The sequence below is a fragment of the Triturus cristatus genome, chromosome 2_1, assembly GCF_964204655.1.
Source record: "Triturus cristatus chromosome 2_1, aTriCri1.1, whole genome shotgun sequence".
In the NCBI taxonomy this organism is placed as follows: domain Eukaryota; kingdom Metazoa; phylum Chordata; class Amphibia; order Caudata; family Salamandridae; genus Triturus; species Triturus cristatus.
In genome coordinates, this window is record NC_140581.1 from 50,479,867 (window position 1) to 50,505,423 (window position 25,557).

At 45.9% G+C, this 25,557-nt stretch overlaps 1 protein-coding gene across 2 annotated transcripts in view; it reads right to left on the minus strand.

The window, feature by feature from the left end:
- Positions 1-15,709: 15,709 nt before the first annotated feature.
- Positions 15,710-25,557, minus strand: part of LOC146863709 (uncharacterized) — a 28,768-nt gene continuing 18,920 nt past the window's right edge. For both annotated transcript variants that reach the window (XM_085627855.1, XM_085627858.1), the window contains exon 3: positions 15,710-17,977. In XM_085627855.1, coding sequence (XP_085483981.1) covers positions 15,888-17,977 — 2,090 coding nt within the window. In that variant the 3' untranslated portion in view covers positions 15,710-15,887. The remainder of the gene's footprint in view (positions 17,978-25,557) is intronic.

The following is a 25,557-nucleotide window of genomic DNA, read 5'->3' on the forward strand; positions in this document are numbered from 1 at the left end:
TTCTGTGGCACTGCTATTACTGACTGAACTCAGATCAACTCCTTCTCACTGCTCATTTACTGTCAGTGTCCTGAAAAGAGTGTTAAGAGCAGCTATCAAAATACTGATACCGGTCAGAATTTGACATTTTCTAGCTGTCTCTTAAGTTGTAACTACCCCAAATGGATTTCAGAGAAGCGGGCGAAGAGGTTTGTCTTTTCTCTTTGCCCTCTGTTTGTTCTTCCTTTCCATTGCAGATTTCTCCTTAATGGAACCCTCTGTGTCATTTTTGGTTTTTAAATATGGTTTAACCGCTGTGGTATACTAGGTATCACAGCCCACAGAGGTATAAACCTCTGTGATTATTTTAGGAAGTTCCTATTCACGATCTTGAAGTGGAACCATTCCCAATCTCTTACAAATTGCCAGAACCAAAGATTTTCCTTAATGTTTCTTAGAATGATAGAGGAGGCTGTGGCAATAATATTGCAAAATTGGAGAACTCGGCTGGTTTCAACACTCCAGGGGCGTGGGTGAAAATGTTAAGGACTAAACAGTTTGAAGAAGTATATGCAAAAAGGGGAGTGTTAGGCGGTATACAGCTATTTGCCAGCATTTTGTAACCCTTTGAATTTGTTGCTCATCATTAATATTTTAAAATTGCTTGTTGCACACTGCACCTTACATTAGGGACCTCTGTCCCACAGACTGCCTTTGCGTTTTCTCCCCCATGACCTGCGGTGCCCGTAAGTAAGAGCGGGCCCACCTATAGCAATGTCGGCATGCTAGTTATTCTATGTACGAGGGGATGCTGATGCGACCGCGCTATGGACACATACAGCGGGCGCGTCGCCGGCGTGCCACAGGGTCGCCAAAGGCAAGCCTGTCTGTGCCCATCAGCACACAGAATGCGCCTTGCTCCAGGACCATTGCCCATTTCTCTCACCAGACATACTCTAGGGCTCAGCTACTGGCATTTAGTAAGGGTAAGTGTTGTAACACTGCCACTTGGGCTGAGGAAAGGGATATTCTTCCATTTCAATGCACTTCCTGCAACCTCTCATTTCCGATCACATACCTTCTCCCTATTTCTTCCGCCCACAGTTTGCTGAAAAAAGATAACTATTCACCAGACTTTGTTACGGATACCAGTATAGTTACCACCGCATCTGTCTCACAACGCAACTCCGTTAAAGGAAAGAACAATCAGAATGAACCTGTAGACAGTTCATTAAATGCTATTCTGCTTAGTGATAGATCCGTGATTTAGCACAAGTATGAGTTGAAGGCCTACTGCAGACATCCAACCCGGATCTGCACTTCCTAACGGAAACTTGGGCTGATGAAACATCAGAGCCTGACTGGATTATTGCGCCACCGGCAGGCTATGCATTAGCCACTGTAGACAGGAAAGGACATAAGGGAAGCGGCATAGCAATTATTTTCCGGCCTTAGTTTAAATCAATGTGAGAAGTTGGCCTGATATATGCTGTCCACTAGTTCTAGTGGACACCTTGTATCAGTCCAAACAACCCCTAATGGTGATAGGTTAAAGACAACCTTTATTAAAAGCGATCCTAGTGGTAGCTATGGAGAGCAGCCTTCACGCTAAGTCTTGAAGCAATGTAAAGCAGCTTGTTTTACCAGTCTATAATCTCTTGAATGACCAAATGAAAGGAGAACCACACCAGGTATATATTTAAAATATGTGTATTTAAGATAAAACACACCCCTCTAGTCTCTTTATGAGGCTAGAGTTCGAAGTACTTAAGTTACAAGTCAGTATTCAACAGTAAAAGCACACATACCCGTTTGGGTCCTACGGGCGTTCCAAACCATATACCAATAAAGTGGTATAAGAACCACAACTGAGCTAGACACAAGGCCTAGAGCCTGTAGAAGTGCTTGGACCAAAAGGTAGTGACACAGGGGACCCACGGGGGACTCGTGCAGTGTGAGAACACAGCCACGAATCGCCATTAACTTCTATGGGGAAAGTCGCGGTTGGAAATTAAGAATTTAAGGACCTTAGGGGATGACTATGAGCAAACCCTTCTGGACTTAGAGGTGTCTAGGGCCACCACCCACTGGAGCACCAGAGTACTCGAGTTCCCTCACCCAGGGAAGCCGGGTGAATAGGTGTCAAATGGTGTCGGGTCACTTCGCTGTTTCCAACGGAAGCTGGCAAAGAAGTGCTGCTGCCATGAAGAGGAGAAGTGTCCGGAGACATTCAAACCTGGATCGAGGATGGAAGGAACCTGAAAGCAGAGGGGACAGAGTCTGGGTCACCTACCAGTGACCAGGGGCACGATAGTCCAATGCCCACAGATGTTGTGTGCTTCAGGCGAGTTGATGGGTGTCTTGATTCTTCAGCTGCGAGGTCCAGGAGGTGTCGAGGATGACCAGGAGCTGGATTTTAGCTGTCCCATGAAGTCTGTCGAGTGCTGCGGTGTCGGCGACCAGATTGGACCCAACAAGCCTTGGCAACGGCAAGTCACTTGGAAATAGAAAAAGGACATCGGTGCAGATCTGGAGCAACCAAGAAAGCCCAATCAGAAGAGGAGTCACCTTCGTGGGGACCTACTAGCCAATGGGTTAGCGATTGCGAAGGACCCTTGAGTGGTCACACTTGAAACTGGCTTACGGGTCACTCGTGGAGTGTAGGCCAGAGATCTTCGGTGCAGGAGGTGCTCAAGGCTGGGGCTACTCGGAGCTCAAAGCACAACTTCGAGGAAGACCAGGAAGATGATGGATCAGCAAAAGATCACGGTGTCCAGGGGTCACGGTTCCACGTCACCCACGATAGCCACGGCCTCAGCTTTGCTGTGGACTCAGGGTAGCCTCGGGGAAGTCTGGATATCTACCTCTGGGGATGCAGAGACTTCAGCATCCGATGGCAGCTTCTGAATTGCAGACCGGACAGTTGCTTCTTTGGTGCCTGCCAAGCAGGGGAGTCACTCCTTGACCCCACGGGAGATTTCTTAAGTCTTCTAGTTGAAATAGAACATCAAAGGTCCAGGATATATGTTGCAGACTTTCGTCCAGGGTAATCTAATGTCTCAAGAACTGGGTTCCCCTACTTATACAAAGTTTGGGGGTTGGACATACTCTAGGGACCCACCTGTGGGAGGGTATGGACAGAGGGGTGGTTATTTCCTTTGTCCAGTTTCGCGCCTGCAACCGGTTTGAGCTGGACTATGCACAGGGACACCAAGTGTGCCCCCAGTGCAGGACTTCAAAGCACCAGAAAGTGCTCCCGCCCAGCCCCAATACACATCTGCCTGTCTGGGGAGGTGGTTACACCTCCCTGGGACAGGAAACCTATTCTCCAGGCCTCCCCTGCCGGAGTTTCGGTCAGCAGCAGGAGGCCAGACCCGTGTCTGTGGCAGTGGCATCCATTTTGTGATGCCAGGGCTTTAGAAAGTCTTTACCAGGTAGACCAGTGTGAACATATCTCTCCCTCTAGAAGGGTGGAATGCTACCCCCGCCACCAGAACTGGAGGGGAGGTAGTATTTCAAAGCGTTTGACACCAAACACGACATGTTTCCATGCAGCCAGTCCAAAGTTAGCATTTACCGCGAGGTTATAATGCACTTATGAGTATATGGTCAGGCTGCACCACAAACAGCATCAGAGGAGGTACTCCCAACACTGCAGAGGGGCTCTGCTCATGCAGGGGCAACCTCTCACATAAAAACCAAGCACTCTGCCTTCAGGATTGATAAGGCCTGTCATAGGAGTAACTTATAGGTTTTATATGTGTGTGCAATGGTAGTGATATAGGTAGCCTATACCAGAGTAAGGGGTGCATGCACCACCTTACCCAGGCTGCAGTAGCAGACCTATGGTGTCATTTTGGAGTGCTTCCCAGGGGTGGCATAATACATGCTTCAGCCCCTGGTAGGCCTCTGAGGTACCTATGCCCTAGGTACATAGTATACCATATACTAGGGGCTTATAAGGCACTCCAGAATCCAATTAGAAATTTACCTAATGTACATGGAAACCATTTTAGAGAGGAAGCAGCTAGGCTGGGGTCCTGATTAGCAGGGCCACAGTCAGACTAAGGTCGAAAAACAATGAAACACCAGCAAAAAGTGGGGGTACCCATGTGAAGCAGATCCTACTTTCCTATTACAGTTTGGGGTTTTCACCCTTCATTTGTTTTAGCCATAAGAAGGGTTTATGGTCTGTCTGAACCAGGAAGTGAGTGCCGAACAAGTATGGCCTCAACTTCTTCAGAGCCCAAACCACAGCAAATGCCTCCCTCTCAATGGCTGACCAACGTTTCTCTCTAGGGGTCAGCCTTCTGCTTATGAAAGCTACTGGCTGATCCTGGCCATCATCATTCAATTGTGACAGTACAGCCCCTACCCCCAATTCAGATGTCTCTGTTTGGACAATGAACTTCTTGGAGTAATCAGGTCTCTGTAGAATGGGAGCAGTGCACATGGCCTGCTTCAGGTCATCAAATGCCTTGTGACAGCTAGCTGTCCACTTAACCTTTTTGGGCATTTTCTTAGAAGTTAAGTCATTCAGGGGTGTCACTATTGATCCATACCCCTTGAAAAATCTCCTATAGATGTCTCTCACCTGAGTCTGGGTGGTTGGAGCAACCCAGTCCATGATGGTCTGAATTTTGCTCTGCAGTGGTTGAACCTGGCCTCCACCTACAAAGTGGCCCAGGTACACAACCTGACTCTGCCCTATCTGGCACTTGGTGGCCTTGATAGTGAGGCCTGCCTTTTGCAGGGCCTCCTAAACATTCCTTAGGTGGACAAGGTGATTCTCCCAGGTGGAGCTAAAGACAGCAATATCATCTAGATAAGCTGCACTGAAGGCTTCCAGACCTGTGAGAACTGTATTCACCAACCTTTGGAAAGTGACAGGTGCATTCTTCAAACCGAAGGGCATCACCACAAATGGGTAATGCCCACTTGGGGTTGAAAATGCTGTTTTGTAGCTTTGGATCATCAGCTAGTCTGATCTGGCAGTAGCCAGCTGTCCAGTCAAATGTGCTAAGATACTTGGCTGATGCCAAAGTATCTATAAGCTCATCTGCCCTTGGAATTGGATGGGCATCAGTCCTAGTGACTGCATTGAGACCCCTGTAGTCCACACAAAACCTCCTCTCTCTTTTCCCACCACTGGTGTGAGGTTTTGGCACAAGGACCACTGGACTAGCCCAAGGGCTATCTGAGGGTTCAATAACTCCCAAATCCAACATTTTCTGGACTTCTGTCCTGACACAGTCCCTGACATGGTCAGGTTGCCTATAAATCTCATTTTTAATAGGCAGACTGTCCCCAGTGTCCACTTCATGAGTGCACCAGGTAGTCTGACTTGGAGTCAGAGAAAACATGTTTCTGAACTAATTGAGCACCTGTCTGCAATCAGTTTGCTGCTGGGCAGTCAGACTGCCTGCCAAGGCCACACCATCAACTGACCCATCATCAGGGTTCTGTGAGAGGAGGTCAGGGAGTGGGTCACTCTCTTCCTCCTGTCCCTCATCAGTAGCCATGAGCAAGCCCATGTCAGCCCTGTCTACATATGGCTTTAGCCTGTTGACATGGAGAACACTTTGGGGACTTCTGGGAGTTCCTAGGTCTACTAAGTAAGTAATTTCTCCCTTTGTTTAACAATAGTGTGGGGTCCACTCCATTTGTCTTGGAGAGCTGCTGGGGCCACAGGCTCCAATACCCACACTTTCTGTCCTGGCTGGTAAACAGTCAGTACAGACTTTTGGTCATGCCAGGCATTTTGCAGTTCCTGGCTAGCCTCAAGGTTTTTATTTGCCTTTTAAATGTACTCAGCCATCCTGGAGCGGAGACTAAGTACATAGTCCACTATCTCTTGCTTTGGGGGCTTGCGAGGTAACTCCCATCCTTCCTTCACCAAACACAATGGACACCTGACAGGGTGACCAAACAAAAGTTCAAAGGGGCTGTAGCCAACCCCCTTTTGTGGCACCTCCCTGTATGCAAACAAAAGGCAGGGCAAGAGAATGTCCCATCTTTGCCTAAGCTTCTCTGGGAGTACTTTAATCATGCCCTTTAAGGTTTTGTTGAACCTTTCAACTAAACTATTGCATTGTGGGTGATAGGGTGTGGTGAATTTGTAAGTCACTCCACACTCCTTCCACATTGCCCTTAAGTAACCAGACATGAAGTTAGTACCTCTGTCTGATACCACCTCCTTAGGAAAACTCACTCTTGAGAAAATTCCCAACAAGGCCCTTGCCACCACAGGTGCTGTAGTGGTCCTAAGGGGAATAGCTTCTGGGTACCTGGTAGCATGATTCACTACCACCAGGATAAATCTGTGCCCAGATGCTGTTTGGGGATGCATGGGACCAACAATGTCAATCCCTACCCTTTCAAAGGGCACCCCCACCACAAGTAGTGATATCAGGGGGGGGCTTTGTAGTGCCACCTGCTTTGCCACTGGCTTGGCAGGATACACAGGAGCGACAAAACTCCTTTGTGTCTTCAGACATGTGGAGCCAGTGAAAGTGAAGGACAAGTCTGTCCCAAGTCTTTTTCTGACCTAGGTGACCTGCTAAAGGGATTTCATGGGCTAGGGTCAATAGGAAGCCCCTGAACTTCAGAGGTATAACCAACCTCCTGGTGGCACCAGGATTGGGGTCTCTACACTCTGAGTACAGGAGTCTATCATCCCAATACACCTTATGGGTACCACTAGCACTCCCAGCAGCCTCAGCAGCAGCTTGCTGTCTGAGGGGTTCAAGAGAGGGGCAGCTATGCTGCTCCTGGCTCAGATCTGCCCTGGAAGGGCCCCCTGTCCCCAAGAACTCAACCTGATCAGGCTCAAGCTCCTCTGGGACAGTTCCTTCTTCAGGACCATGATCATCTCCCTCAAGAGACTGATCCTCCTTCTGAGTCAGGGAGGAAGGCTCTGCCTTAACCCTTCTGCTCATCCCCTTGGATGGCACTTGGTCCATTATTCCAGAATCCAAGGCCTATTCAGTTTCAGATATTTTGGCCTGTGACCTGGTCACAGCAAACACATCTTCAGGGATGCCCAGCATTTCTGCATGAGTCCCGAGCTCTACTTCTGCCCAAGCTGAAGTCTCTAGATCATTGCCAAGCAAGCATTCGACTGGTAGGTCTGCACTCACCACAACCTTCTTAAGGCCAGTTACCCCTCCCCAGGAGAAGTTAACAACTGCCAGAGAATGGTCTGTTCTGACATTGCTAGCATTGGTCACTTGGTACATTTCAACAAGTATAATCTGCCCAGGATCTACAAGATCTTTTGACACCATAGTGATACTTGCTCCTGTGTCCCTGTATGCCAAAGCCTGTACTCCATTGAATAAAGGCTGTTGCCTGTACTTGCCCAAGTTACTGGGACTCACAGAGGGAGTCATATCCATGCCCCCATCACAGACAAGAACAGCCTGACTAAGGTCGAAAAACAGTGAAACACCAGCAAAAAGCGGGGGTACCCATGTGAAGCAGATCCTACTCCCCTACAAGCAACGTTTGAGACCATTCAGCTGCCTGGGACCGAAACTATGACCTTTACCATTAAAATTGCTAATATTTTGTCCCTCCCGGGTTTACAGGCCGTCAGGGCTGACACCCCTGTTTATTCAAGGTCTAAAGTCCTTAATGGAATCCTGTCTGGTCTAACTCTGGGCATAGTTCGTGTAGTAGCGCTACGCGTAGCTACGCAAAGTGCACTTTGCACTACATGAGCTACGCGTTGCACTACGTGAACTGCGTAGTGCGGTAGGAAATGCTGTTTGTGATGATTGCACAGTGCCGGATGCTTGTCCGCACTGTGCAATCATTGCAAACGACATCTTGCACAGTGCAAGCGGTAGTTTTCTGCCGCTCAAGTAGATTTTTACTCGAGCAGCATCTTTCTCAACGTGGACTGGTAGTTTCTCATCGTGAGCGGTCGTGAGCATATGCAACCACTCACAATGAGAAACCTAACTTCCCCGCATTGAGAATCTCACCGGGAGGTTTATTTTCCACGCTCGCGATCGGCAATTAGATGTTGCTGATCGCGAACGAGGAAAAATTTCGCCGGGAATGTCATTTTGCTCGCTCGCGGTCGCCAACTTGACGTTGATGACCGCGAGCAAGCAAAAAATGACTGCCACGAGTGTTTGCACTGTGCTACCTGCAATTTGTGTAGTGCGAAGTAGCGCAAACTTCGCAAAGTACGTGAGCGGAGCGTAGTACTTTGCCCAGGGTTAGTCTGGACTCTCCTATCTTCACAATACTAGGGGGTTTTAATTTTCACTTAGAAAGTGGAAAGAATGCAGACACCTCCACTTTACTAGATAATCTAGAGGGTTTTGGATTGACACAACTAATCTCAGAGCCCATGCATGAGGCTCACCATACTCTTTTCGCCATCTTTACTAACGATCCTAACATTACAGTGGACAAAGTACTACGTTTAACTTGGACAGACCATATGGCCATCTTCTTCAAACTATCCTGTTTGAAGAATAGCATGTCTCAGTGGAAGAACCTGCCCCCTGACAGATTCAGACAATGGCATAAAATCATGAAGGACGAACTAGTGCAGACCCTTGATGAAAGTCTACCCGTGCTAGTGCCAGACAACAATAATGTGGCTGACAATTATGATGACTGGATTAGGTCAGAGATTAATCAGATGGTCCCATAAAGAATAAATAAAGAGTGGAGAAGTAAAGCCTCAGACCTCTGGTACAACTCAGATCTTAAACTTCTAAAATCTAAGTGCAGATGCTTTGAGCGTGCATGGAGGGTAGACTGCAGAGACCAAGGTAAATTTACCTACAATCTAGCACTATATAAGGAAGCCATAATAAGCTCTAAAACGAATTATATTACAAGCAAAATTGAGGCTGCTAAAAACTCTTCTAGAGAGCTTTTTTAAGACTGTCACCACCTTATCCAAAATGCAACAGGAGAATCAATTTACACCTGACCAAGCCCTGTGCGACAAAGTGGCCAACTTCTTTCAGATTAAAGTCAGAACGGTCTATGACAAATTGGCTGGTAGGGTCCCGGTCCCTCCGTGTTGCCACAGTCGAAGGACTCCACCTCTTTTACCATTGCCTGCCAGTTGACCAGCTTCTCATTTTTAACTATGGACAAAGTAAACAATCTGTCACTATCTACTAAATCAGGGTCCCCGACAAATCCTTCTCCCCCGCTATTTTACATCAGGCTTCGGATAAGATCAGTACTCATTTATCCCCACTGCTGAATAATGTCATCAGGTCAGGAACTTTGCCCACCTCTTGGAAGAAAGCATGCATCAGACCCATACTAAAGAAACCTTCTCTTGACCCTTCTGAGGTGAAAAACGACTGTCCTATATCCTGCCTACCTCTGGCGGCCAAAATCCTAGAAAAAACTATGATCCTAGAGCTACTTGGCTATTTAGACGCAAACAACTTTTTAGATCCCCCCCAACATGGCTTCACACCACAGCACTCCACTGAGTCAGCTGTAATCATGGCCACGGAGGAACTACACAGGCAGCTGGACCAGGGAGGAAGAGCCGTCCTAATCCTACTTGACCTATCAACAGCTTTTGATACTGTGAACCATCTAGTATTAAAGCAGTGGCTGAAGGCAATAGGAATCAACTAGACGGCCCTAGCCCTTCTCTCCTCGTTCCTCACAGCGAATGAACAACTTCAAATCTGAGAGGTTCTCCCTCCTCTGTGGTGTTCCCCAAGGCTCAGCACTGTTGCCAGCCTTATTTAACATCTATGTTGAGCGTCTGGCCAAGCTGATAAGGGCTCATGGTTTCTCGTTGGTGTCATATGCTGACGACACACACATTTTTATCTCCATTTCCTCGAGTGTGGAAGCCGTGGTGGGGAGTTTTCACAGCTGTCTGAAGCATGTCATGGGTTGGATGCATCGGTATTATCTTAAATTAAACACAGACAAAACGAAAGTCATAGAATTTGGGAATGGACCATCACTCTGGAACCAATCTTGGTGGCCGGTAGAAGCAGGTCTCTCTCCGTAGTCTGCGCCTAAAGCAAGGTACTTAGGATTCCTGTTTGATGTCCAATTAAATTTTGCAGGACAGATCAACCTTTTGACATCATCCTGCTTTTTCCTATTGAAAACCTTGCGCAAAATTTTGCCTTTTATTCCACCTTACCTCAGAAAATTGGTTGTAGTCCCTCTAATTCTCTCTCGAATATATTATTGTAACGCCATCTTCCTGGGCATAGACAAACGCCAACTGCTAAAACTGTAATCGCTGCAAAAATGCAGCAGCGCGAGTGCTGCTCAATATTCCTAAATCCCATCATATCTCGAGCAGCATTGGGGAGCTTCACTGGCTACCGGTCAAACAGCGCATTGAGCTCAAGGCGCTTTGCCTGGTGCAGAATGCTTTGTGTGATGGAGGACCAATGGATTTACGGAAACTTGTACAGTTGTATTCCCTTTGGCGGAATCTTGGAGCTGCCAATAAATGTCAGATCCAGGTCCCCAAAATCCATAAAGCCAGATGGGGAGGTAGAAGCATTCCCTATCAAGCATCGAGGCTCTGGAATCTGCTGCTGGGCACCATCAGGCTTCAACCCACCAGACTCAGGTTTAGGAAGGTGCTTAAGACCTGGGTTTTCCCTCCACCGTACTGATGCGGTATCTTCCCTATTTCACACTTTCTTGCTACACTTTGCACCAAGACGCCTTGGCATTTGTGCGCTCTACGAGTTCTTTTACTGACTTACTTGAATTTGATTAGGTGTAAAACCTCTGAGTCTTTCAAAAGGGTTTAGAGGGTACAGTGGACCATAATAAACACAGAGGCATTAGCATCAGCACTTTCTCTTTGTCTTCTATAAATCGGTGAAAACTAAAGATATTATTACTTGTTTGATTATTACTATTATTATACTCCATTTTATGCCATGTTTGAGGTAGTATATCAATTCATGATTATAGTTGTATACATATCTATTCCTATGTTTAGGAAATGTATGCACTAGCACTTTTAATCATTGCTTTAGGTACAAGCTTGAGGTGCCATAGTTAACTATTGGTATTGTGTCATCACAAAGCACTAGCACTTTCTGTGATATAAGCATGATAAATGTATATTCATTCCAATTTAAGACATGAATTATGTTTATGTTGCTTTATAACATGTTGATTATACTTCCTCAATGAAAAAAAGAAAACAATAATCATATTGTTAACTCAAATAATCACGTATTCATTTGAATGGTATCCTGAATATATTTTATGACTATATACGTATCCATAACCATGCATTTAAATGTGTATTAAAGTGTTTTTCTAAGTTAGTTAACCAAAGGCCTTAAGCATTTAGATTCAAATGTTTAAACTTCAAAGTGAAAGTTTGCTCGGGTTGCAATGTGTTCTTTTTCCTGCAGGCGTGTTCACGTGATCTCATAGTTAGTGAAAGGCACATTGTGTATGAGAGATAGTGAGGCCTGGGAGAAGAACTTTTGGCAAGCACGAGAGGCACTATCGAGCAAAGGGAGGAGCCTTATTTGTGTTATATCTAGGGATTGGAGGAATCCAAGAATGTTCTGATGTCTGGACCAGGAGATGGGCGTGAGTATCGAAAGAGTTTGCAAGTTTTACTGTGAGAAGGTGGGAAAGCAGTGGGATCAATGATGTGGGATTCTCAAATGTTCAGTGGGGTTTTAATTGGTGGTCACACTTTAGCTTCAGTCAGATTCCTTTTAGACTTTGAGTGGTACAGACTTATTTGCTATATTTCTGTTGTGTGGCTCAATGCTCTGCAATACTCCTGATTTTGGAAAACTTCTACAGACGCTTCTGCAATGGGAGAGGAGTTGGCCTAACGGCCAGGGGTGGTTGGCCTCAAATCTGGGGAGCCAGATTAAAGTCTCGGCACGTACGCGCAACATCCTGTGATTCTGCGCAAATCACTTAATCTCCCCGTGCCTAACAAAAATGAATGTGTCCTCATGTAACGCAACTGGTGCTCACGTAAAGCGCTCTGTTACCTGATACACTTGGGTCAAGTTCGCACTATATAAAACTCTGTAAAAAAATAGATGATAACACCTTCTCTTTCTTCTTTATTGGATCTAATTAGGCTTTTCCCCTTCATGCTCCTTAGTTCAGACTTAGTGAGGTAATTTAGAATTACCCATACATAGGCAAGAGCATCGAAGACCATATATTGATCACCAGATTTTGTTTCTTATTTTCTGCATTGCAGTTACTGAATTTCTTTTATGCTTTATCTGTTGAGGCTAAACTTTTTCAGATGATTTGGACTGCCAGTAGTGATTCTGCATTTTTTCAGTATCTTCTTGAGTTTAGTGTACATCAGCTTGGCTTTCCATCTGTAATAAACATATACTTAACCCCATCTATTGACTTTTGGGGCTTTACTGTGTATCCAAATCGGCTGCACTGTAAATTTAGTTTTGGATGATGTTAACTCATCTTTTTTCTCAGGCATCTAAAAAGATCTATCGCATTGAAATTCGGATGCTGGCTCAGTGCTCTGGCTCCACCCACAAATGTTGGACTTGCTACAACACCCCTTCGCAATAGTTGTACATCCAGATACAGTTGACTATATTTGCTGTCCTGCATTTCCAGACCACCTCCAATAATCGAGTCAGCAAATCGCAAACAGACTTTCCCTCCATAGGCACAACTCCAGCCCCACAAATGGTTTATTATGTCATTATATCAAGAGTCAACAGATAGGATTTTATTTATTCTATATATAAACGCTCTCCACTCTTTTTTATTATCTGTGACTCCTGATGTCCCTAAAGTCAAAGGCTCATTTTTACCATCATTCCTATTTGCTGTGCTGAATGCTCGCACTCCGATTGCCTTACGACAGTTAGAACACGCTTCGTCAAGTTAATGACATCACTGGACTTAAGTACTAATTTTAATAAATCTTATATAATGATTTGTGGCCCAAAGAAACATAATCTGTTTTCACTAAAAGTGGGTGAGTCCACTCTAAGTTGCACTCTCAATTCTTGTATTTGGAACTAATGTTTGCTGACAACGGATCTTGGACAGCAGATGTTGCACAAAGTAGCAATACATTTTCAAGAGCGATTAACTCACTATTTAGCTCACCTTAACCAAACAGGGGTGGAGTTCTACTCCCACTCCTGCAGGTTTTTAAAGTGCAATGCCTCCCGATTGCTAGATATGGGGTGAGATATTGAGTATTAACAAATGCAACATAATTCAAATAGAAGAAAATTGATTTTGCAGAAGAGTCTTGGGTGTACTCATTTCTACTTTCAATTTCATCTGTCCCAAAAAATTGAACATCCCTATTTTTGAAGACTACATTTCTGTATGCCCCTTGATTGTTTGGCTATCAATATGGAAAAACCAGGGGGCAAGCCCAACCAGAGATATTATTTCAGATTGCCTCACCTGTAAAAAAGGCAGGAGTATTCCATGGCTGGCAGCTTTGGGATCAGGTCTACAAAAGACAGGCTGTGAGCAGGTGTCTGAAACCCCAGATGGTCTACATATTACCAGCAAAACACAGCGGCAAGCAGCTTTATAGAAGGCCTTACAGGCTGACAGATTAGCATCTGAGACTCTAGAGCTGAGTGTGGCAGCCTGAATGAATAGTGCAGGCACCGGACTGAGTGTGGTGGATTGAACAAAACTCAGTGTCCAAAAATAGGAATCTCGGAATCATTTCCGATACAAATCTCTCCTTTAGGGACCACCTGACATCCTCATGCTTTCACACACTTAAAGCTTTGAGGAAAATCCTTCCCTTTCTACCTTTAGACTTACAAGAAACAGTGTTAGCCTCAATGGTAGTTTCAACATTAGATGCCTGCAATGCCCAGTATGTTGGAGCCCAGCAGTGTGTTCTGAGCAGGCTCCAGAGACAGCAACATGCAGCAGCTCAGGTTCTGAAACAAATGACAGAATCTGTGACTAACGCTAGGGATGAACTCCACTGGTCACCTGTCAAAAGAAGAGTGCCTTTAAAGCACTCTGCATTGCCCACAATGCATTGCATCTTCGAGGCCCTGATCTCGGATGCAAATGTCTTCATGGTGCACACAGATAGGTTCTCTCCGTCTTCCACATCTGCGCAGCCTCCTGGGGAGGTAGAAGTTTCTCTCATGGTACATCATGTCTCTGGGTCAAATGCCAGAGTATTTAAGCAATACCCCGAACTTCCTGGTTTTCAGAACGTTTCTCAAAACTTGTCTTTTCGCGTTGCCACTGTGGACTCCTGTTTCTGACCCTTCTCTCCCTTGCATTGCAGGCAGCGCCTCGACGCCCGAGGGCAGACCCCGCGCTTTACCAATTAACATCAAATCAGTTTTTTTGTTCCACTTCAGGGCAGGTACCATGCAATATTTGTTGTGCTTTCATTTCGGATTCCAGGCAAATTTGGAGATTTCCCCCTGCCCTAAGGGAAGCTCAGGTCAATGTCTGTTACATTCCTGTACTTTGGTGGTTTTTATTCTCTGTATTCAAAAGGAATTCTACTCCCTCAATGTAAGAAACCTGCCTTTGGCGACTCCAGAGAAGCCTATAGCAAGCTGCTCCAACTCACTGATGATGTAAGTACTTGTTGTGTGGGCATGAAAGTCACTGTCCGGGCTCCATCGATGGTTTTATTATAGATGAATGAGATATTTTATAATATGTTACTGTGATTATAATGAAATGTCCGTTTTAGCATTGATTGCGATTTTAAAATGCACTTTTATGGATCCATTTGCTTCCGAATAAAGACAATATTAATACAGTTCTGATTGTAGTGCGCCCCGAATGTTCTTGGGGGGATTCGCTGGTGGAAAAGGACATTTCTAATTGCTGATTGTGATGTCTAATGTTGTTTAGCCCCCTATTCCCAGCCGGAGCGTGATCCCACCCCAGGCACAGGCCACCCACCTCAGATACAGAGGGGCAGATTTACAAGCCCCTTGCGCCTCATTTACACCGCCGTCGCGTCACTTTTGTGACGCAGCAGCGGCGCAAATCCTGCGCCATGGTGCGGGGTACGTACAACGGATGCGTCACGTTGTAAAGCCCTGCGCCACATGTAGGCGTTCCTGCGCAGGGGGGGTCGTTCCGGCGCAGGAACGCCTCCTAAAAGCGGCTGAGTGAAATCTACAAGATTTCACTCAGTTGCATTTAGGCCCATGCTGCGTCAAAATCCTGCGCCTGCCTGAAGCAGGCGTAAGGATTGACGCAGCATTAACAAGATAGGGGCCCCCAGAGCAATGCTGGAGTTGTGTCGCGCTTGCCAGCAATGCGCCACTTTTACAGCACAGATGCATGTGTGGCGTTTTTGTCCCATGGTGCGCTGCATTATAAATGCGGCGCATCCATGGTGGCGGAGCCGTGACGCACAATAACTGGCGCATCTCTGCTGATATGCAGGGATGCGCCAGTTATTGCAAATATGCCCCAGAATTCCTGGCCAGAGAAAGGCATGGGCATTAGAGGTACCTGACATTATTTTCACTTCAAAGACCAGGTCATTTGAGACAAGGGCAGATGTATCTTGTGCACTTTTACATCTGGAGCAGAGATATTTGACACAGCCGGAGAAGAAGGATAGAGATATTTACCAATGCTTCGAGTTCATGGCACAACCTCTAGCGAATCCGTGGATGTATCTAACATACCAGTGCAGATAAGGGAGTCATCACTGCTTGGCATCGGCCTTTAATACATTTTCCAAAGAATGACAATGCAAGCACAATTTTAAATGAAATGACAAAATGTATTTGGAGCAAGGAAGCTTGACACGACAAATTTAAAGTGAACACCTCCCTCTACCACTAGAAAAAAAACAACTTCCACCCACCAACTCCAATTCGTTATCGCCTAAGCAAAGCTTAAGGAATTACACCTGATTTAAAGAGGACATCTTGGTCCTCTCAGACAAAGCTTGATGTGTCCAGATTCATGTCACTCGAGTCGTCCACTGCGCTTGCTCCTGTATTTACAGCCTCACTGATGCGCTTCTTTTCCGCTGCTGGCATGGGTGGGATGGCTGCTCCCAGCTGACAATTGATTGCATCAACTCTCGCCTCTATGGCCATGTCAAACTCTTGCTTTTTGGACACCACTAAGTTTAGAATTGAATTTCGAGCCTCCGTACAACCACTTTGTAACTTCTCACGCTCGATCTTGAACTCCGGGTTTGAGGGGTTCAAGGTGAGAATTCTTCCTAAAGCGCTCACGCGGTCCATCAGGTAGCGCTGTGACACCTCGCAGTAGGTAGACGAGATCATGTGGACTAAGTTGGCGATGTTGCTGGCTTTGAAGGCTTGGTTGTACAACATGTCCTTCACAAAGGCTTCAGAAGAGTAGTTGGGAATGCTCTGCGTAGATCTGGCATCCTCCACTAATTTATTGACTTCTTTTGAGAGGCAGGACCCGATCAGGCTGGATATCATCTGGAAGAAGCGGACCATCTTCTCCCACTGCTCCTTCACCTGCCCCAGGGATTTCAGGCCTTTAATGAGCATATTTTTAGCTGTGTCAAAATCAATCTTTTCCAGATTATGGCCCCTCATTTCAACCAGGATCTCTGTTAGTTTCTCATTTTCTTTTTTAAGGTTCTCAAAGGATTCCTTGTATGCTTCCTGAGTTTTTTGTAATTGGAGATTGGCTTGTTCCACTCGTGCCTGTGCCATTTGTGCAGATTGAGTGCCTATGCCGACACGGCCTTTCGTGCCCGCCGCATTCGGTGGCTTTTGCTGCAAAGGCTGAGCATTAGTCGCTGATTTACAATATGAATCAACTTTTAAAGAGTTGCTAAAGAGTGAGTTTAGCCTTTGAGCAATTGATTTCAATGCCTTGTCATCTGTATTATTGGATAATGCAGCTCTTTCCAAGTCTTCACAGATAGCAACAGCAGATTGTAAAACAGCATCCATTCTTATTTGTGCTTTACACTCAGCTTCATCCGCTATATCCTCTTTCAAAGACAATATTCGTTCTTTTACATAGTTTGTCGTCACTGATTGCTCTCTTTCATCGTAAACAATCTTCATGTTAATAGTTTCTCCCTTACTGTCTAAGACTTTTCTAAAGCCATCTGTGATAGCTGTCATCTGATTGGACTTGGAGCAAATATTGTTGGTCGCCTGTGCGGACTTCACATCCCCTGTGCCGGCAGCACCAGCAGTCCCACTACCTGTGTCATGCGCATTGTCCACTGCATCGTATTTAATTAAAGACAGTCCTTCAACAATGGCTCCAACGAAATTAGCGCCCATGGTTTCCCACACAGATGGCACTTTCTTCAGAGCATTCTTATAAGCCTCTGAGGCATCCTTTAGTTGTGTGTCAGTGGCCTTCTTGAACTCCTCTGCCATTTGCACAGATTTCTTTGAAGATGCTTCTCTTATGGTGAGCTGTTCCAGGGCGATCGTCACATCCGTCAGCTTCTTCTCGTAGCCCTTCTTGGAGTTCTGACAAGCTTCAAGCACCTCCTGGACTAGATGAATGGTGTCACTAAAACTCATCTCCACGGACTGAGCTAATGATATGCACTCGTTGGACACACTGAGCAAAGCGCTTAGGCGCTTCGGGAGCAGGGCATTAACAATAGCGGTCTTCTGGAACAGAATCTTGACAATTTCTGCATTGGCCCCCGGCATGGAACCTGTGAGGAGCCTGATCTGATCCATGTTTTTGTTTGCTGTGCTGAAGGAAACCCAGGCTTTATTGCAGACCTGCATAAGGGTGGCAGCAAAGGACTCTGGGTAATTCATGTACTCGAATCCTTTTGCTGGTGGATTCAGGTTGATAGAGAAGTCGCCTCCAGCTGATGAAATGGCTGCCAGCTCTCCCAGAATGGCGATGGAGATGGGGGCGGGCATCAGGAACTCTTCCCAGTTGGCATAGGGCTTCATCATCAGCTCGGCTTCCGCCCTCACGTCCTGGGCTTTAGTGACGCTCCTGACTGCATCGTTGAGATTCGCAGAAGATGTTTTACAGTCCACTTCTCTCTTGAACCCTAGAGAAAAAAAGTGTTTAAAAAGTTACATTAATTATGTTACTGGCCATTAAACATGAGAGAATGCAATGGGTAAAACAGAAATCTAGAGGAAAACATGTCCAGTTGGAAGAGTTAACACACTATATAAACCTATCATATGTAATCTTTAGCTGTACCACTCAGCTAATCTCTCTCACAGAACCAGACTTCACATGTAGGGCAGCAAGTGCGAGTTAGATTTATTCATTTCAAAAGATACTTATTTGGGATGTAACCTTTCCTCTAAATGACTTAGCAACAAGCAACTATAGTAAATGATCACTGAAAACATGTTATCAATGAACTAATAATCCTTTATGTATTAACGGAGATAATGTGGTGTTAAACTATTCCGGGTGACGCACACCCTGTCCATTGCCTGCTCCCTCTTTGATGCCTCATTTCATGAATTTGTATAGAATAACTTAAACAAGGGAATACTGGGAAAAGTAAGGGCATCTCAGGCATAGGATCTTGTAGCAGTGGAAGTGAGATGCTTCTGATGGGAGATTCCAAACTAGGAAGTCATCACAGTGTCAAAACAAGCATTGGAAAAGGCAATAGTTCTAGTATTGGCTGTCAGAGTTTGGCAACTCTTGTTTTGTTTTTGCCATGATTTTTAGAAAACTTTAATGTTGAAGAAACTGCCATAAAGAAAGAAAAACCCCTGAGGTTTCAAAGACAGATGGGGCACACTCATGAGCTTATATTCAGAGTCTGTGTGTGCTGATGTGAAACTGCAACAGTCAAATAAACAAGAGACTGCAAAAGCAATTTACTGCAGCATTAGCAGGAGATGGAGTCTGCTAGAGCTATACAGCCTCACTATGGCCCGCGCTCACATCAAAAGTGTCCTGCTATTCCATCAGGGTCTAAACACACACCACATTAATTATAAAGTTTTTAAAAAACACTCTCACTGAAAGTAACTACTTTGTGTACAAATGTGCTCCTTGTGAAAGAGCAAAATGCAGTCACTCAAAGTGAGGTTAAGCAGTGGCTTACATAGGCTGACCCCTTGTCCTATGCGTTATGCTGAAGTGGGTGGAAGGGAAATGTAAACAACAGAGCAACAGACCAATAGATACACAGGTGGCTGAAAGCCAATTTAAGGAAGTATATTATACATATAGGCCCTATTTGGGAAACAACCTTAACAACGCAACTATTACAACACATGCCATTACATCGCATGCCGTTGCAACCCAAAAGGTGTGCAGCACTGGGTAGAAGGTGTTGAATTTAACTCCAACACCTTCCCTACTGTTGCACACACTGGTGTTGGAATAGCTAATTTATCTATTCCAACTTCCAGCGCCCCCCAGCAGAAAGTCAGAGTAAAAGTTTGCGTTGTAACAGCATGTGATGTCATGGAATGCCTTGTAACGTTACATATCCACCCTGATTCTGATGTCGGTTGGAGTTACCTCCAGCTGACATCATCGCGGATTCTGGACAAAACCTATGGTCGACGGTCCAGACCGCAATATCCGAATGCAACAGCACACGGTGCGGTTGCATACTCTCATTTCTCTGTGGGAGCTTGTGCTGTGTCCTTAAATCGGCCATAGCAAAGCTCACATAGAGAAATGGGAGATTCTGTGAATCCCTTCACCGCCTGGCAGGCACCTTGAGGTGCCTGCCAGATGGTGCAAGGATTAACAGGGGGTGCCCCTTCAGCCCCCAATCAGAGGCCGTGGAAGAATAGGGCCCTGCTAGGGGCCCCCAAAGTCACTTTCCGACAGGGTTTCCATGTCGGAAAGCACAATATGGAAAAAGCCGGTTGAATTAGCTATGGCGAGGATGCAGTCACTGACATTTTAAGAACACCGTCACTCTTAGGAGGAGATGGAAATACAGCAACTGTGTCACAGTCGGAAGACTGGACGAATTTGGTTTCTTTAAAGAAAGAATGGCTCAGAATAACTATCCATGGAGCATTGATGACAGAGTACCTCAGGGCCAACATCGCCCCTAATGGTCTCATTGCCAACATATTCCCCAGATTGTTCTTGGAGGATTCCCCATTTAAGAAGGATTGGTCCTCGGTGTTGTGGAAGTGCACCCGGGACCTTCTAGTGTTGATAATCAGCACCGCTAAGAGACTTGCTGATGCTCTGCCATTACGGATCCAGGCTGCTGAGGCAACCATGAAATCCACAGTACACAGTAACATCTTCAAACCTAAGTTAGCAGAGATAAATGCAGAAATAGCAGAGAATAGAGAGTATCTATTAAAACAAAAGATTGCTAAATTACAAAAAGATATCTCGAGGTTCGACAAGGAAAAGATCTTCCCCTACCTGAAAACTGACTTCACGCCCTCTAGAACTAGTTACTCAAGTGACGAGGAGTCAAGTAACAATAGCAGGAGGGGATCCAACAACAGTAACTCGAGTACTGGGAGCTGGGACACCCCAAACCAGAAAAGAAATAATAACCGGGCCTTCCAAAATCGAGGGGGAGCAATGTTCCCCGGACCACCACAACCCCACTTTTGGCAATACCCAATGTTCCCACAATGCCCTCCTCAATTTTACCCAGGGGTTAATCCCCAACCTTTTTTAGGCAGAGGCTGGGGCAGAGGAAGAGGGTGAAAGCGAGGAGTGCAGCATGTACAGTGGCAGGACCAACCTCAACCCCTGATGGAGACCCGGAGCCAACGCAGGGGCAAAAGGACTTAGTAATTAATTTATCAGACAGACCACTGAACAGTGTCGAGCTACGAGTGATTCGAAAAGGACTGGGCTTCGTGCCCACCCCCAGGGTTGACAAATTCAAAGAAGCATGCAAACTGCATAGTTTCTTTAGAAAGATTCGCCTGAAGGCCTTCTTTCAAAACGAACCCCCCTTAGACTCAAGTGACACTGGCCTACATAGACCATCCACTTTAATCCCCAGCACGGGCATGGTCCCTTCGGAAGTACTGACTTTCGAAAAAGCCGTTCTTAAAGACCTAGCAGTGGGGCAGAATAAATCGACCTTTCACAACCTCTCTAAACAGGAAATTGATCCAGCCAGGGCCCTGGCTGACGACCAATCGATCACGATTAAACAGGCAGACAAAGGGGGTGCTACAGTAATTCAGTCCACCTCTGATTATGAGACAGAATGTCTACGTCAACTATGTGATCGCAAGTACTATACACCGATCACAACAGACCCTACGACAAGACTGAAGAATGCCATCACCAGTCTGACTCTTGAAGCAGAGACTAATGGATGGATCACGAAAAAAGAGGCTGACTACCTCAATCTCCGTGATCCTGTGATTCCATATTTTTACACTCTACCAAAGGTTCATAAAGGAACCTCACCGATCCCGGGCAGACCTATTGTGTCCAGTATAGGTTCTATCCTGGAGCCTTTGTCCAGATTCGTAGACCATTTCCTACAACCATTGGCCCAAAAAATACCTTCATACATCAAAGACACCAGTGATATCCTTAGAATTATCGAAGAGTTTGAAACCAACGGGGAGATCAGCCTCCTGGTTACTCTAGATGTGGAGGCCTTGTACACGAACATCCCACAACAGACAACCCTCGCAGTGATTGAAGCGGTCCTCCGGAAGGAGGCATGGCCATCACCCACTCCTGTGTCGTTCATCATGGACCTGGCTTCCCTGGTATTGACTGAGAATTTCTTTGAATTCAAGAATAAGCTATTCCATCAATGCCAGGGCACTTCAATCGGTAGTACCTTTGCCCCGAGTGTGGCCTGTCTGTACATGGCCGCATTCGAAGAGGAGGACATCTGGAGCCCCACTAATCCGTTTGGCAATAACCTGAGCATGTGGAGACGCTTCGTAGATGATATCCTAATTTTCTGGAATGGGTCACGCACACAATGCGATGAATTCTGCCAGTGGATCAATTTGCAGAACCCCTATTTGAAATTCACGAGCCACATTTCTACGACCCACATAGCATTTCTGGACCTTGACATCAGATTGGCTTCTGGGGGACTAACAACCAGCCTTTACAAAAAACCTACTGATAGGAACAGCCTCTTACTCTACAGCAGCCACCATCCTAAGGCACTGAGGGACAACTTACCTTTTGGGCAGTTTCTCCGTCTTAGGAGAAACTGTAGCTCAGTAGTGGACTATAAGAAAGAGGCGGATATCCTAGCGACCAACCTAGGAGACAGAGGATTTCCGACTAACACAGTACAAAGAGCAATGAAACGCGCTAGGAACAACCCCAGAGAGGCACTTCTAGAGACCAGGATGAGGGAACAAACTGACATCCTTACCTGTGTTACCTCGTTCACCCCAGCATCCAATGAAATGAAAAAAGTGATCAAAAAACACTGGGGGATCTTATCTTCTGGGGAGCTGTCCATTCCTCAACCCAGGTTCGCATTTAAGAGGACCCAGAATCTCAAAGACATTTTGATTCACACAAGGCCAGCCAGAAACGAAATACAGAACCCCCAGGGTACACTATGGGGGCTCCCACCAGTCGTTGGACATTTCCCTTGTGACAATTGTACCTCCTGCAAACAGACGATAACCACTAAGGAGATTACCCTTTCTGATACCTTCACATGGGCACTTACATGCCATACGAATAGCAACTCCACAAACTGCATTTACATACTGAAATGTCCCTGTGGGCTAATATACATAGGGATGACGACACGAGCTATTAAAACACGCATCACCGAGCATAAGAGCAATATAAGATGCATGAAGGAGACCACCAAACTGTACACCCACTTTAAGAGTTTACACCACACACCAGACTCCTTTAGATGGGTTGTTTTGGAGTCACACCCGAGAATAACATCTCAGGCAAGATTCAAACTCGAATAAAGATGGGTACACAGACTAACAGCTGATAGGAGAGGATTGAATGATGATATACCATGGGGTGCACTGACGCACTGAGAGGATTAAACTGCTTCTACAGTATTATAATTTAGTCTACACTCCTGTGACTCGCCGAATGTGAAGTGGGGTTGTCCAGCTATGAATGGATACCTACCTCCGATTGGTTTACAGTATAAGCTAGACTTCCCTTGTGCGTTAACGCTGTGCCGGTGGCTCTAGACACACCCTGTTTCCAATTCACATTTCTCATCCTTCCGTGTGACGCCCATAACAAACATGTCTCCTTCTGATGTGCAACCCGCACATTAACTAACACAGGGCCTTGTACATTATAGCTCCTTCTCAAGAGAGTGACTAGATTCCAACTGGGCCACTCTCACTGCTTAAAGGATACCGATACTGTCTCTACTCTATCCGGTTCTTATTAAGTACCCCTTTCCAAGATGGCGCCCACAGTCACGTAGAACCTGGGCGGGTCTTCATACACGAATCACATGATACTGGACGACCAATTAAGTAACACATTCTCACCTCTCTCAACCGGTTTATAATGGAGCACTGGAAAGTGAACATCATTTCCCGGTTTCGGCGGAGCGGGTAGGTCCTACGACCACCTTGGGCATCAGAAACGTGAGTAACTGCTTGGACCGCGTAGCCATTGTCGGACGAACTGTGGTCTGTGGACGCGTGGGTGGACAGGTGAGCGCTGTTTTGGGGTGAGCTGACTCTGACGCTGACATGGGCTGCCTACTCCCGTGGGTGGCCAGTCAGGCTCTTGGGGTGGGCTCTCCTCGGACAGTGTTCCTTGCTGCCTGCGGGCTTGGGGACCATAGTCTGCATGTCCCTAGCTGCACCTTGCGCACAGCAGGTGTACATTGTTCATATACTCTCCGAGTTGAGATTATTTTTACTGTACATTACAGGAGGCTACCACGCCATCCCAAAAGGCTCGCCACGCACCGATTGGAGCGGTACTAGTTTAGCTTTTAGGTGAGTTATATGACATCATCATCGCGATTTAGGTTTTACCTGAACTAAGTTTTTAAAGACTGCCTTGACACTGTGTCACATACTGCATCCACTAGTGCATGATCACTATATCCGAGCGCATTTGCTTCCTATATAGTGCATGCACACGAGGAGTCTTCAGCTCCATCACACTAATGTACATTTATGATAAAGTGATTTTAATTGATTTTTGTTGGCCTTCTATGCTTCTACCCTTTCTTCTAGGCCACTCCATTGAAAAAGTGATAGATTAATTCACACTTTCTTAGGGCAGACTTGACTAGGTACATACACATATTTGTGAGACCCTGTCATACACCCTCACGATTGTAGATAGTTTGCACCACACTGGTCCTGATGAATTGCCGCTGGATCCTCCTGACCATTAGGCGAGAAACATGTTGACCATCTGAGCTGAGCGTTGTTAGTCCTTGACTTAATGAGTCCAGACTACCGCCACTCACACTGTTTTTTAATAGGGTGGTTTACTGACCTAATAAATGACGTTATTCAGACTAATCAACCCTTTTTAATACACCCACCAACATCTACACCTACCTGGCCCTTACTTGCACTCATCTTGCGGCAAGGAACAAAAGATCTCCGATAAAGAGCCCCTTACAGGGTGCCCGTTGGGTATTGCAGCGCCGACCCGACGAGGAGCAAAACCCAGATGATGAAGCATGACACCTAGCTTGCTGGGTGTGTGAGGGTTTTAGTTCCACCCTTGTGGGTCCCCCACCCCCTTTTCATTTTTTGACATCATTTTTCATTTTTCACTTTATCTCCACCCGGGGTAGATTGTGTACTTCACAGAATCACCCCTGACCAGGAGGAACAGCATACTCTTTCTTTGTATGTCAGGAGCTTGTGCTGTGCCTGTAAATCGGCCATAGCACAAGCTCACATAGAGAAATGGGAGATTCTGTTAATCCCTGCACCACGTGGCAGGCACCTTGAGGTGCCTGCCGAATGGTGCAGGGATTAACAGGGGGCACCATAGGTGCCCCTTCGGCCCCCAATCAGAGGCCGTGGAGGAATAGGGCCCTGCTAGGGGCCCCCAAAGTCGCTTTCAGACAAGGTTTCCATGTCGGAAAGCACGATGTGGAAAGCCGGTTGCAAACCGACATTCTTATCCCAACTGTGGTAACATTGTCCTCAGGGATTACGGTGGGACCTTAGACTGGCCCTGTTGAAATCCAGCCTGAATGACCTGCCCGTTTCCTTTTCGACTGCTGACATTGTAATGTGGCGGTCAAAAGTGAAACCTATGATGTGAGTCGGAAAGCCTCTGATCTGCAGTCGGAGGCTTTCTGACTCACATCGTAATGAGGCCCCTAGTTTTAGTTAAAGGGAAAGGTCTTGGCTAATGCCAAACCAAAAACCTTTTAACATTCAAGTAGGTATGGCTGGGCTAAGAGTAAACAGATACATAGTAGACATAGAAAAAATACTAATCCACACAGGCGTACTATAATTAGACATACTACACATAATACACATAAATAGGCAGACTAGACAAACTAATTCCAATTCAAACTCAAAAAAGTCCTTTGCAACTTGTAAAAGTTAGTTTTTGGAGTAGTATGAGGATTTGCTGCTCGTTGAATTCACAAAAGTTGACATTGCTGCATAACACTACTACTCTCATGTGATATCACTCAGTGTCACCACCATGTTTTGCAAAAGTGAGTCTCACACAAGTGCAGGGGAG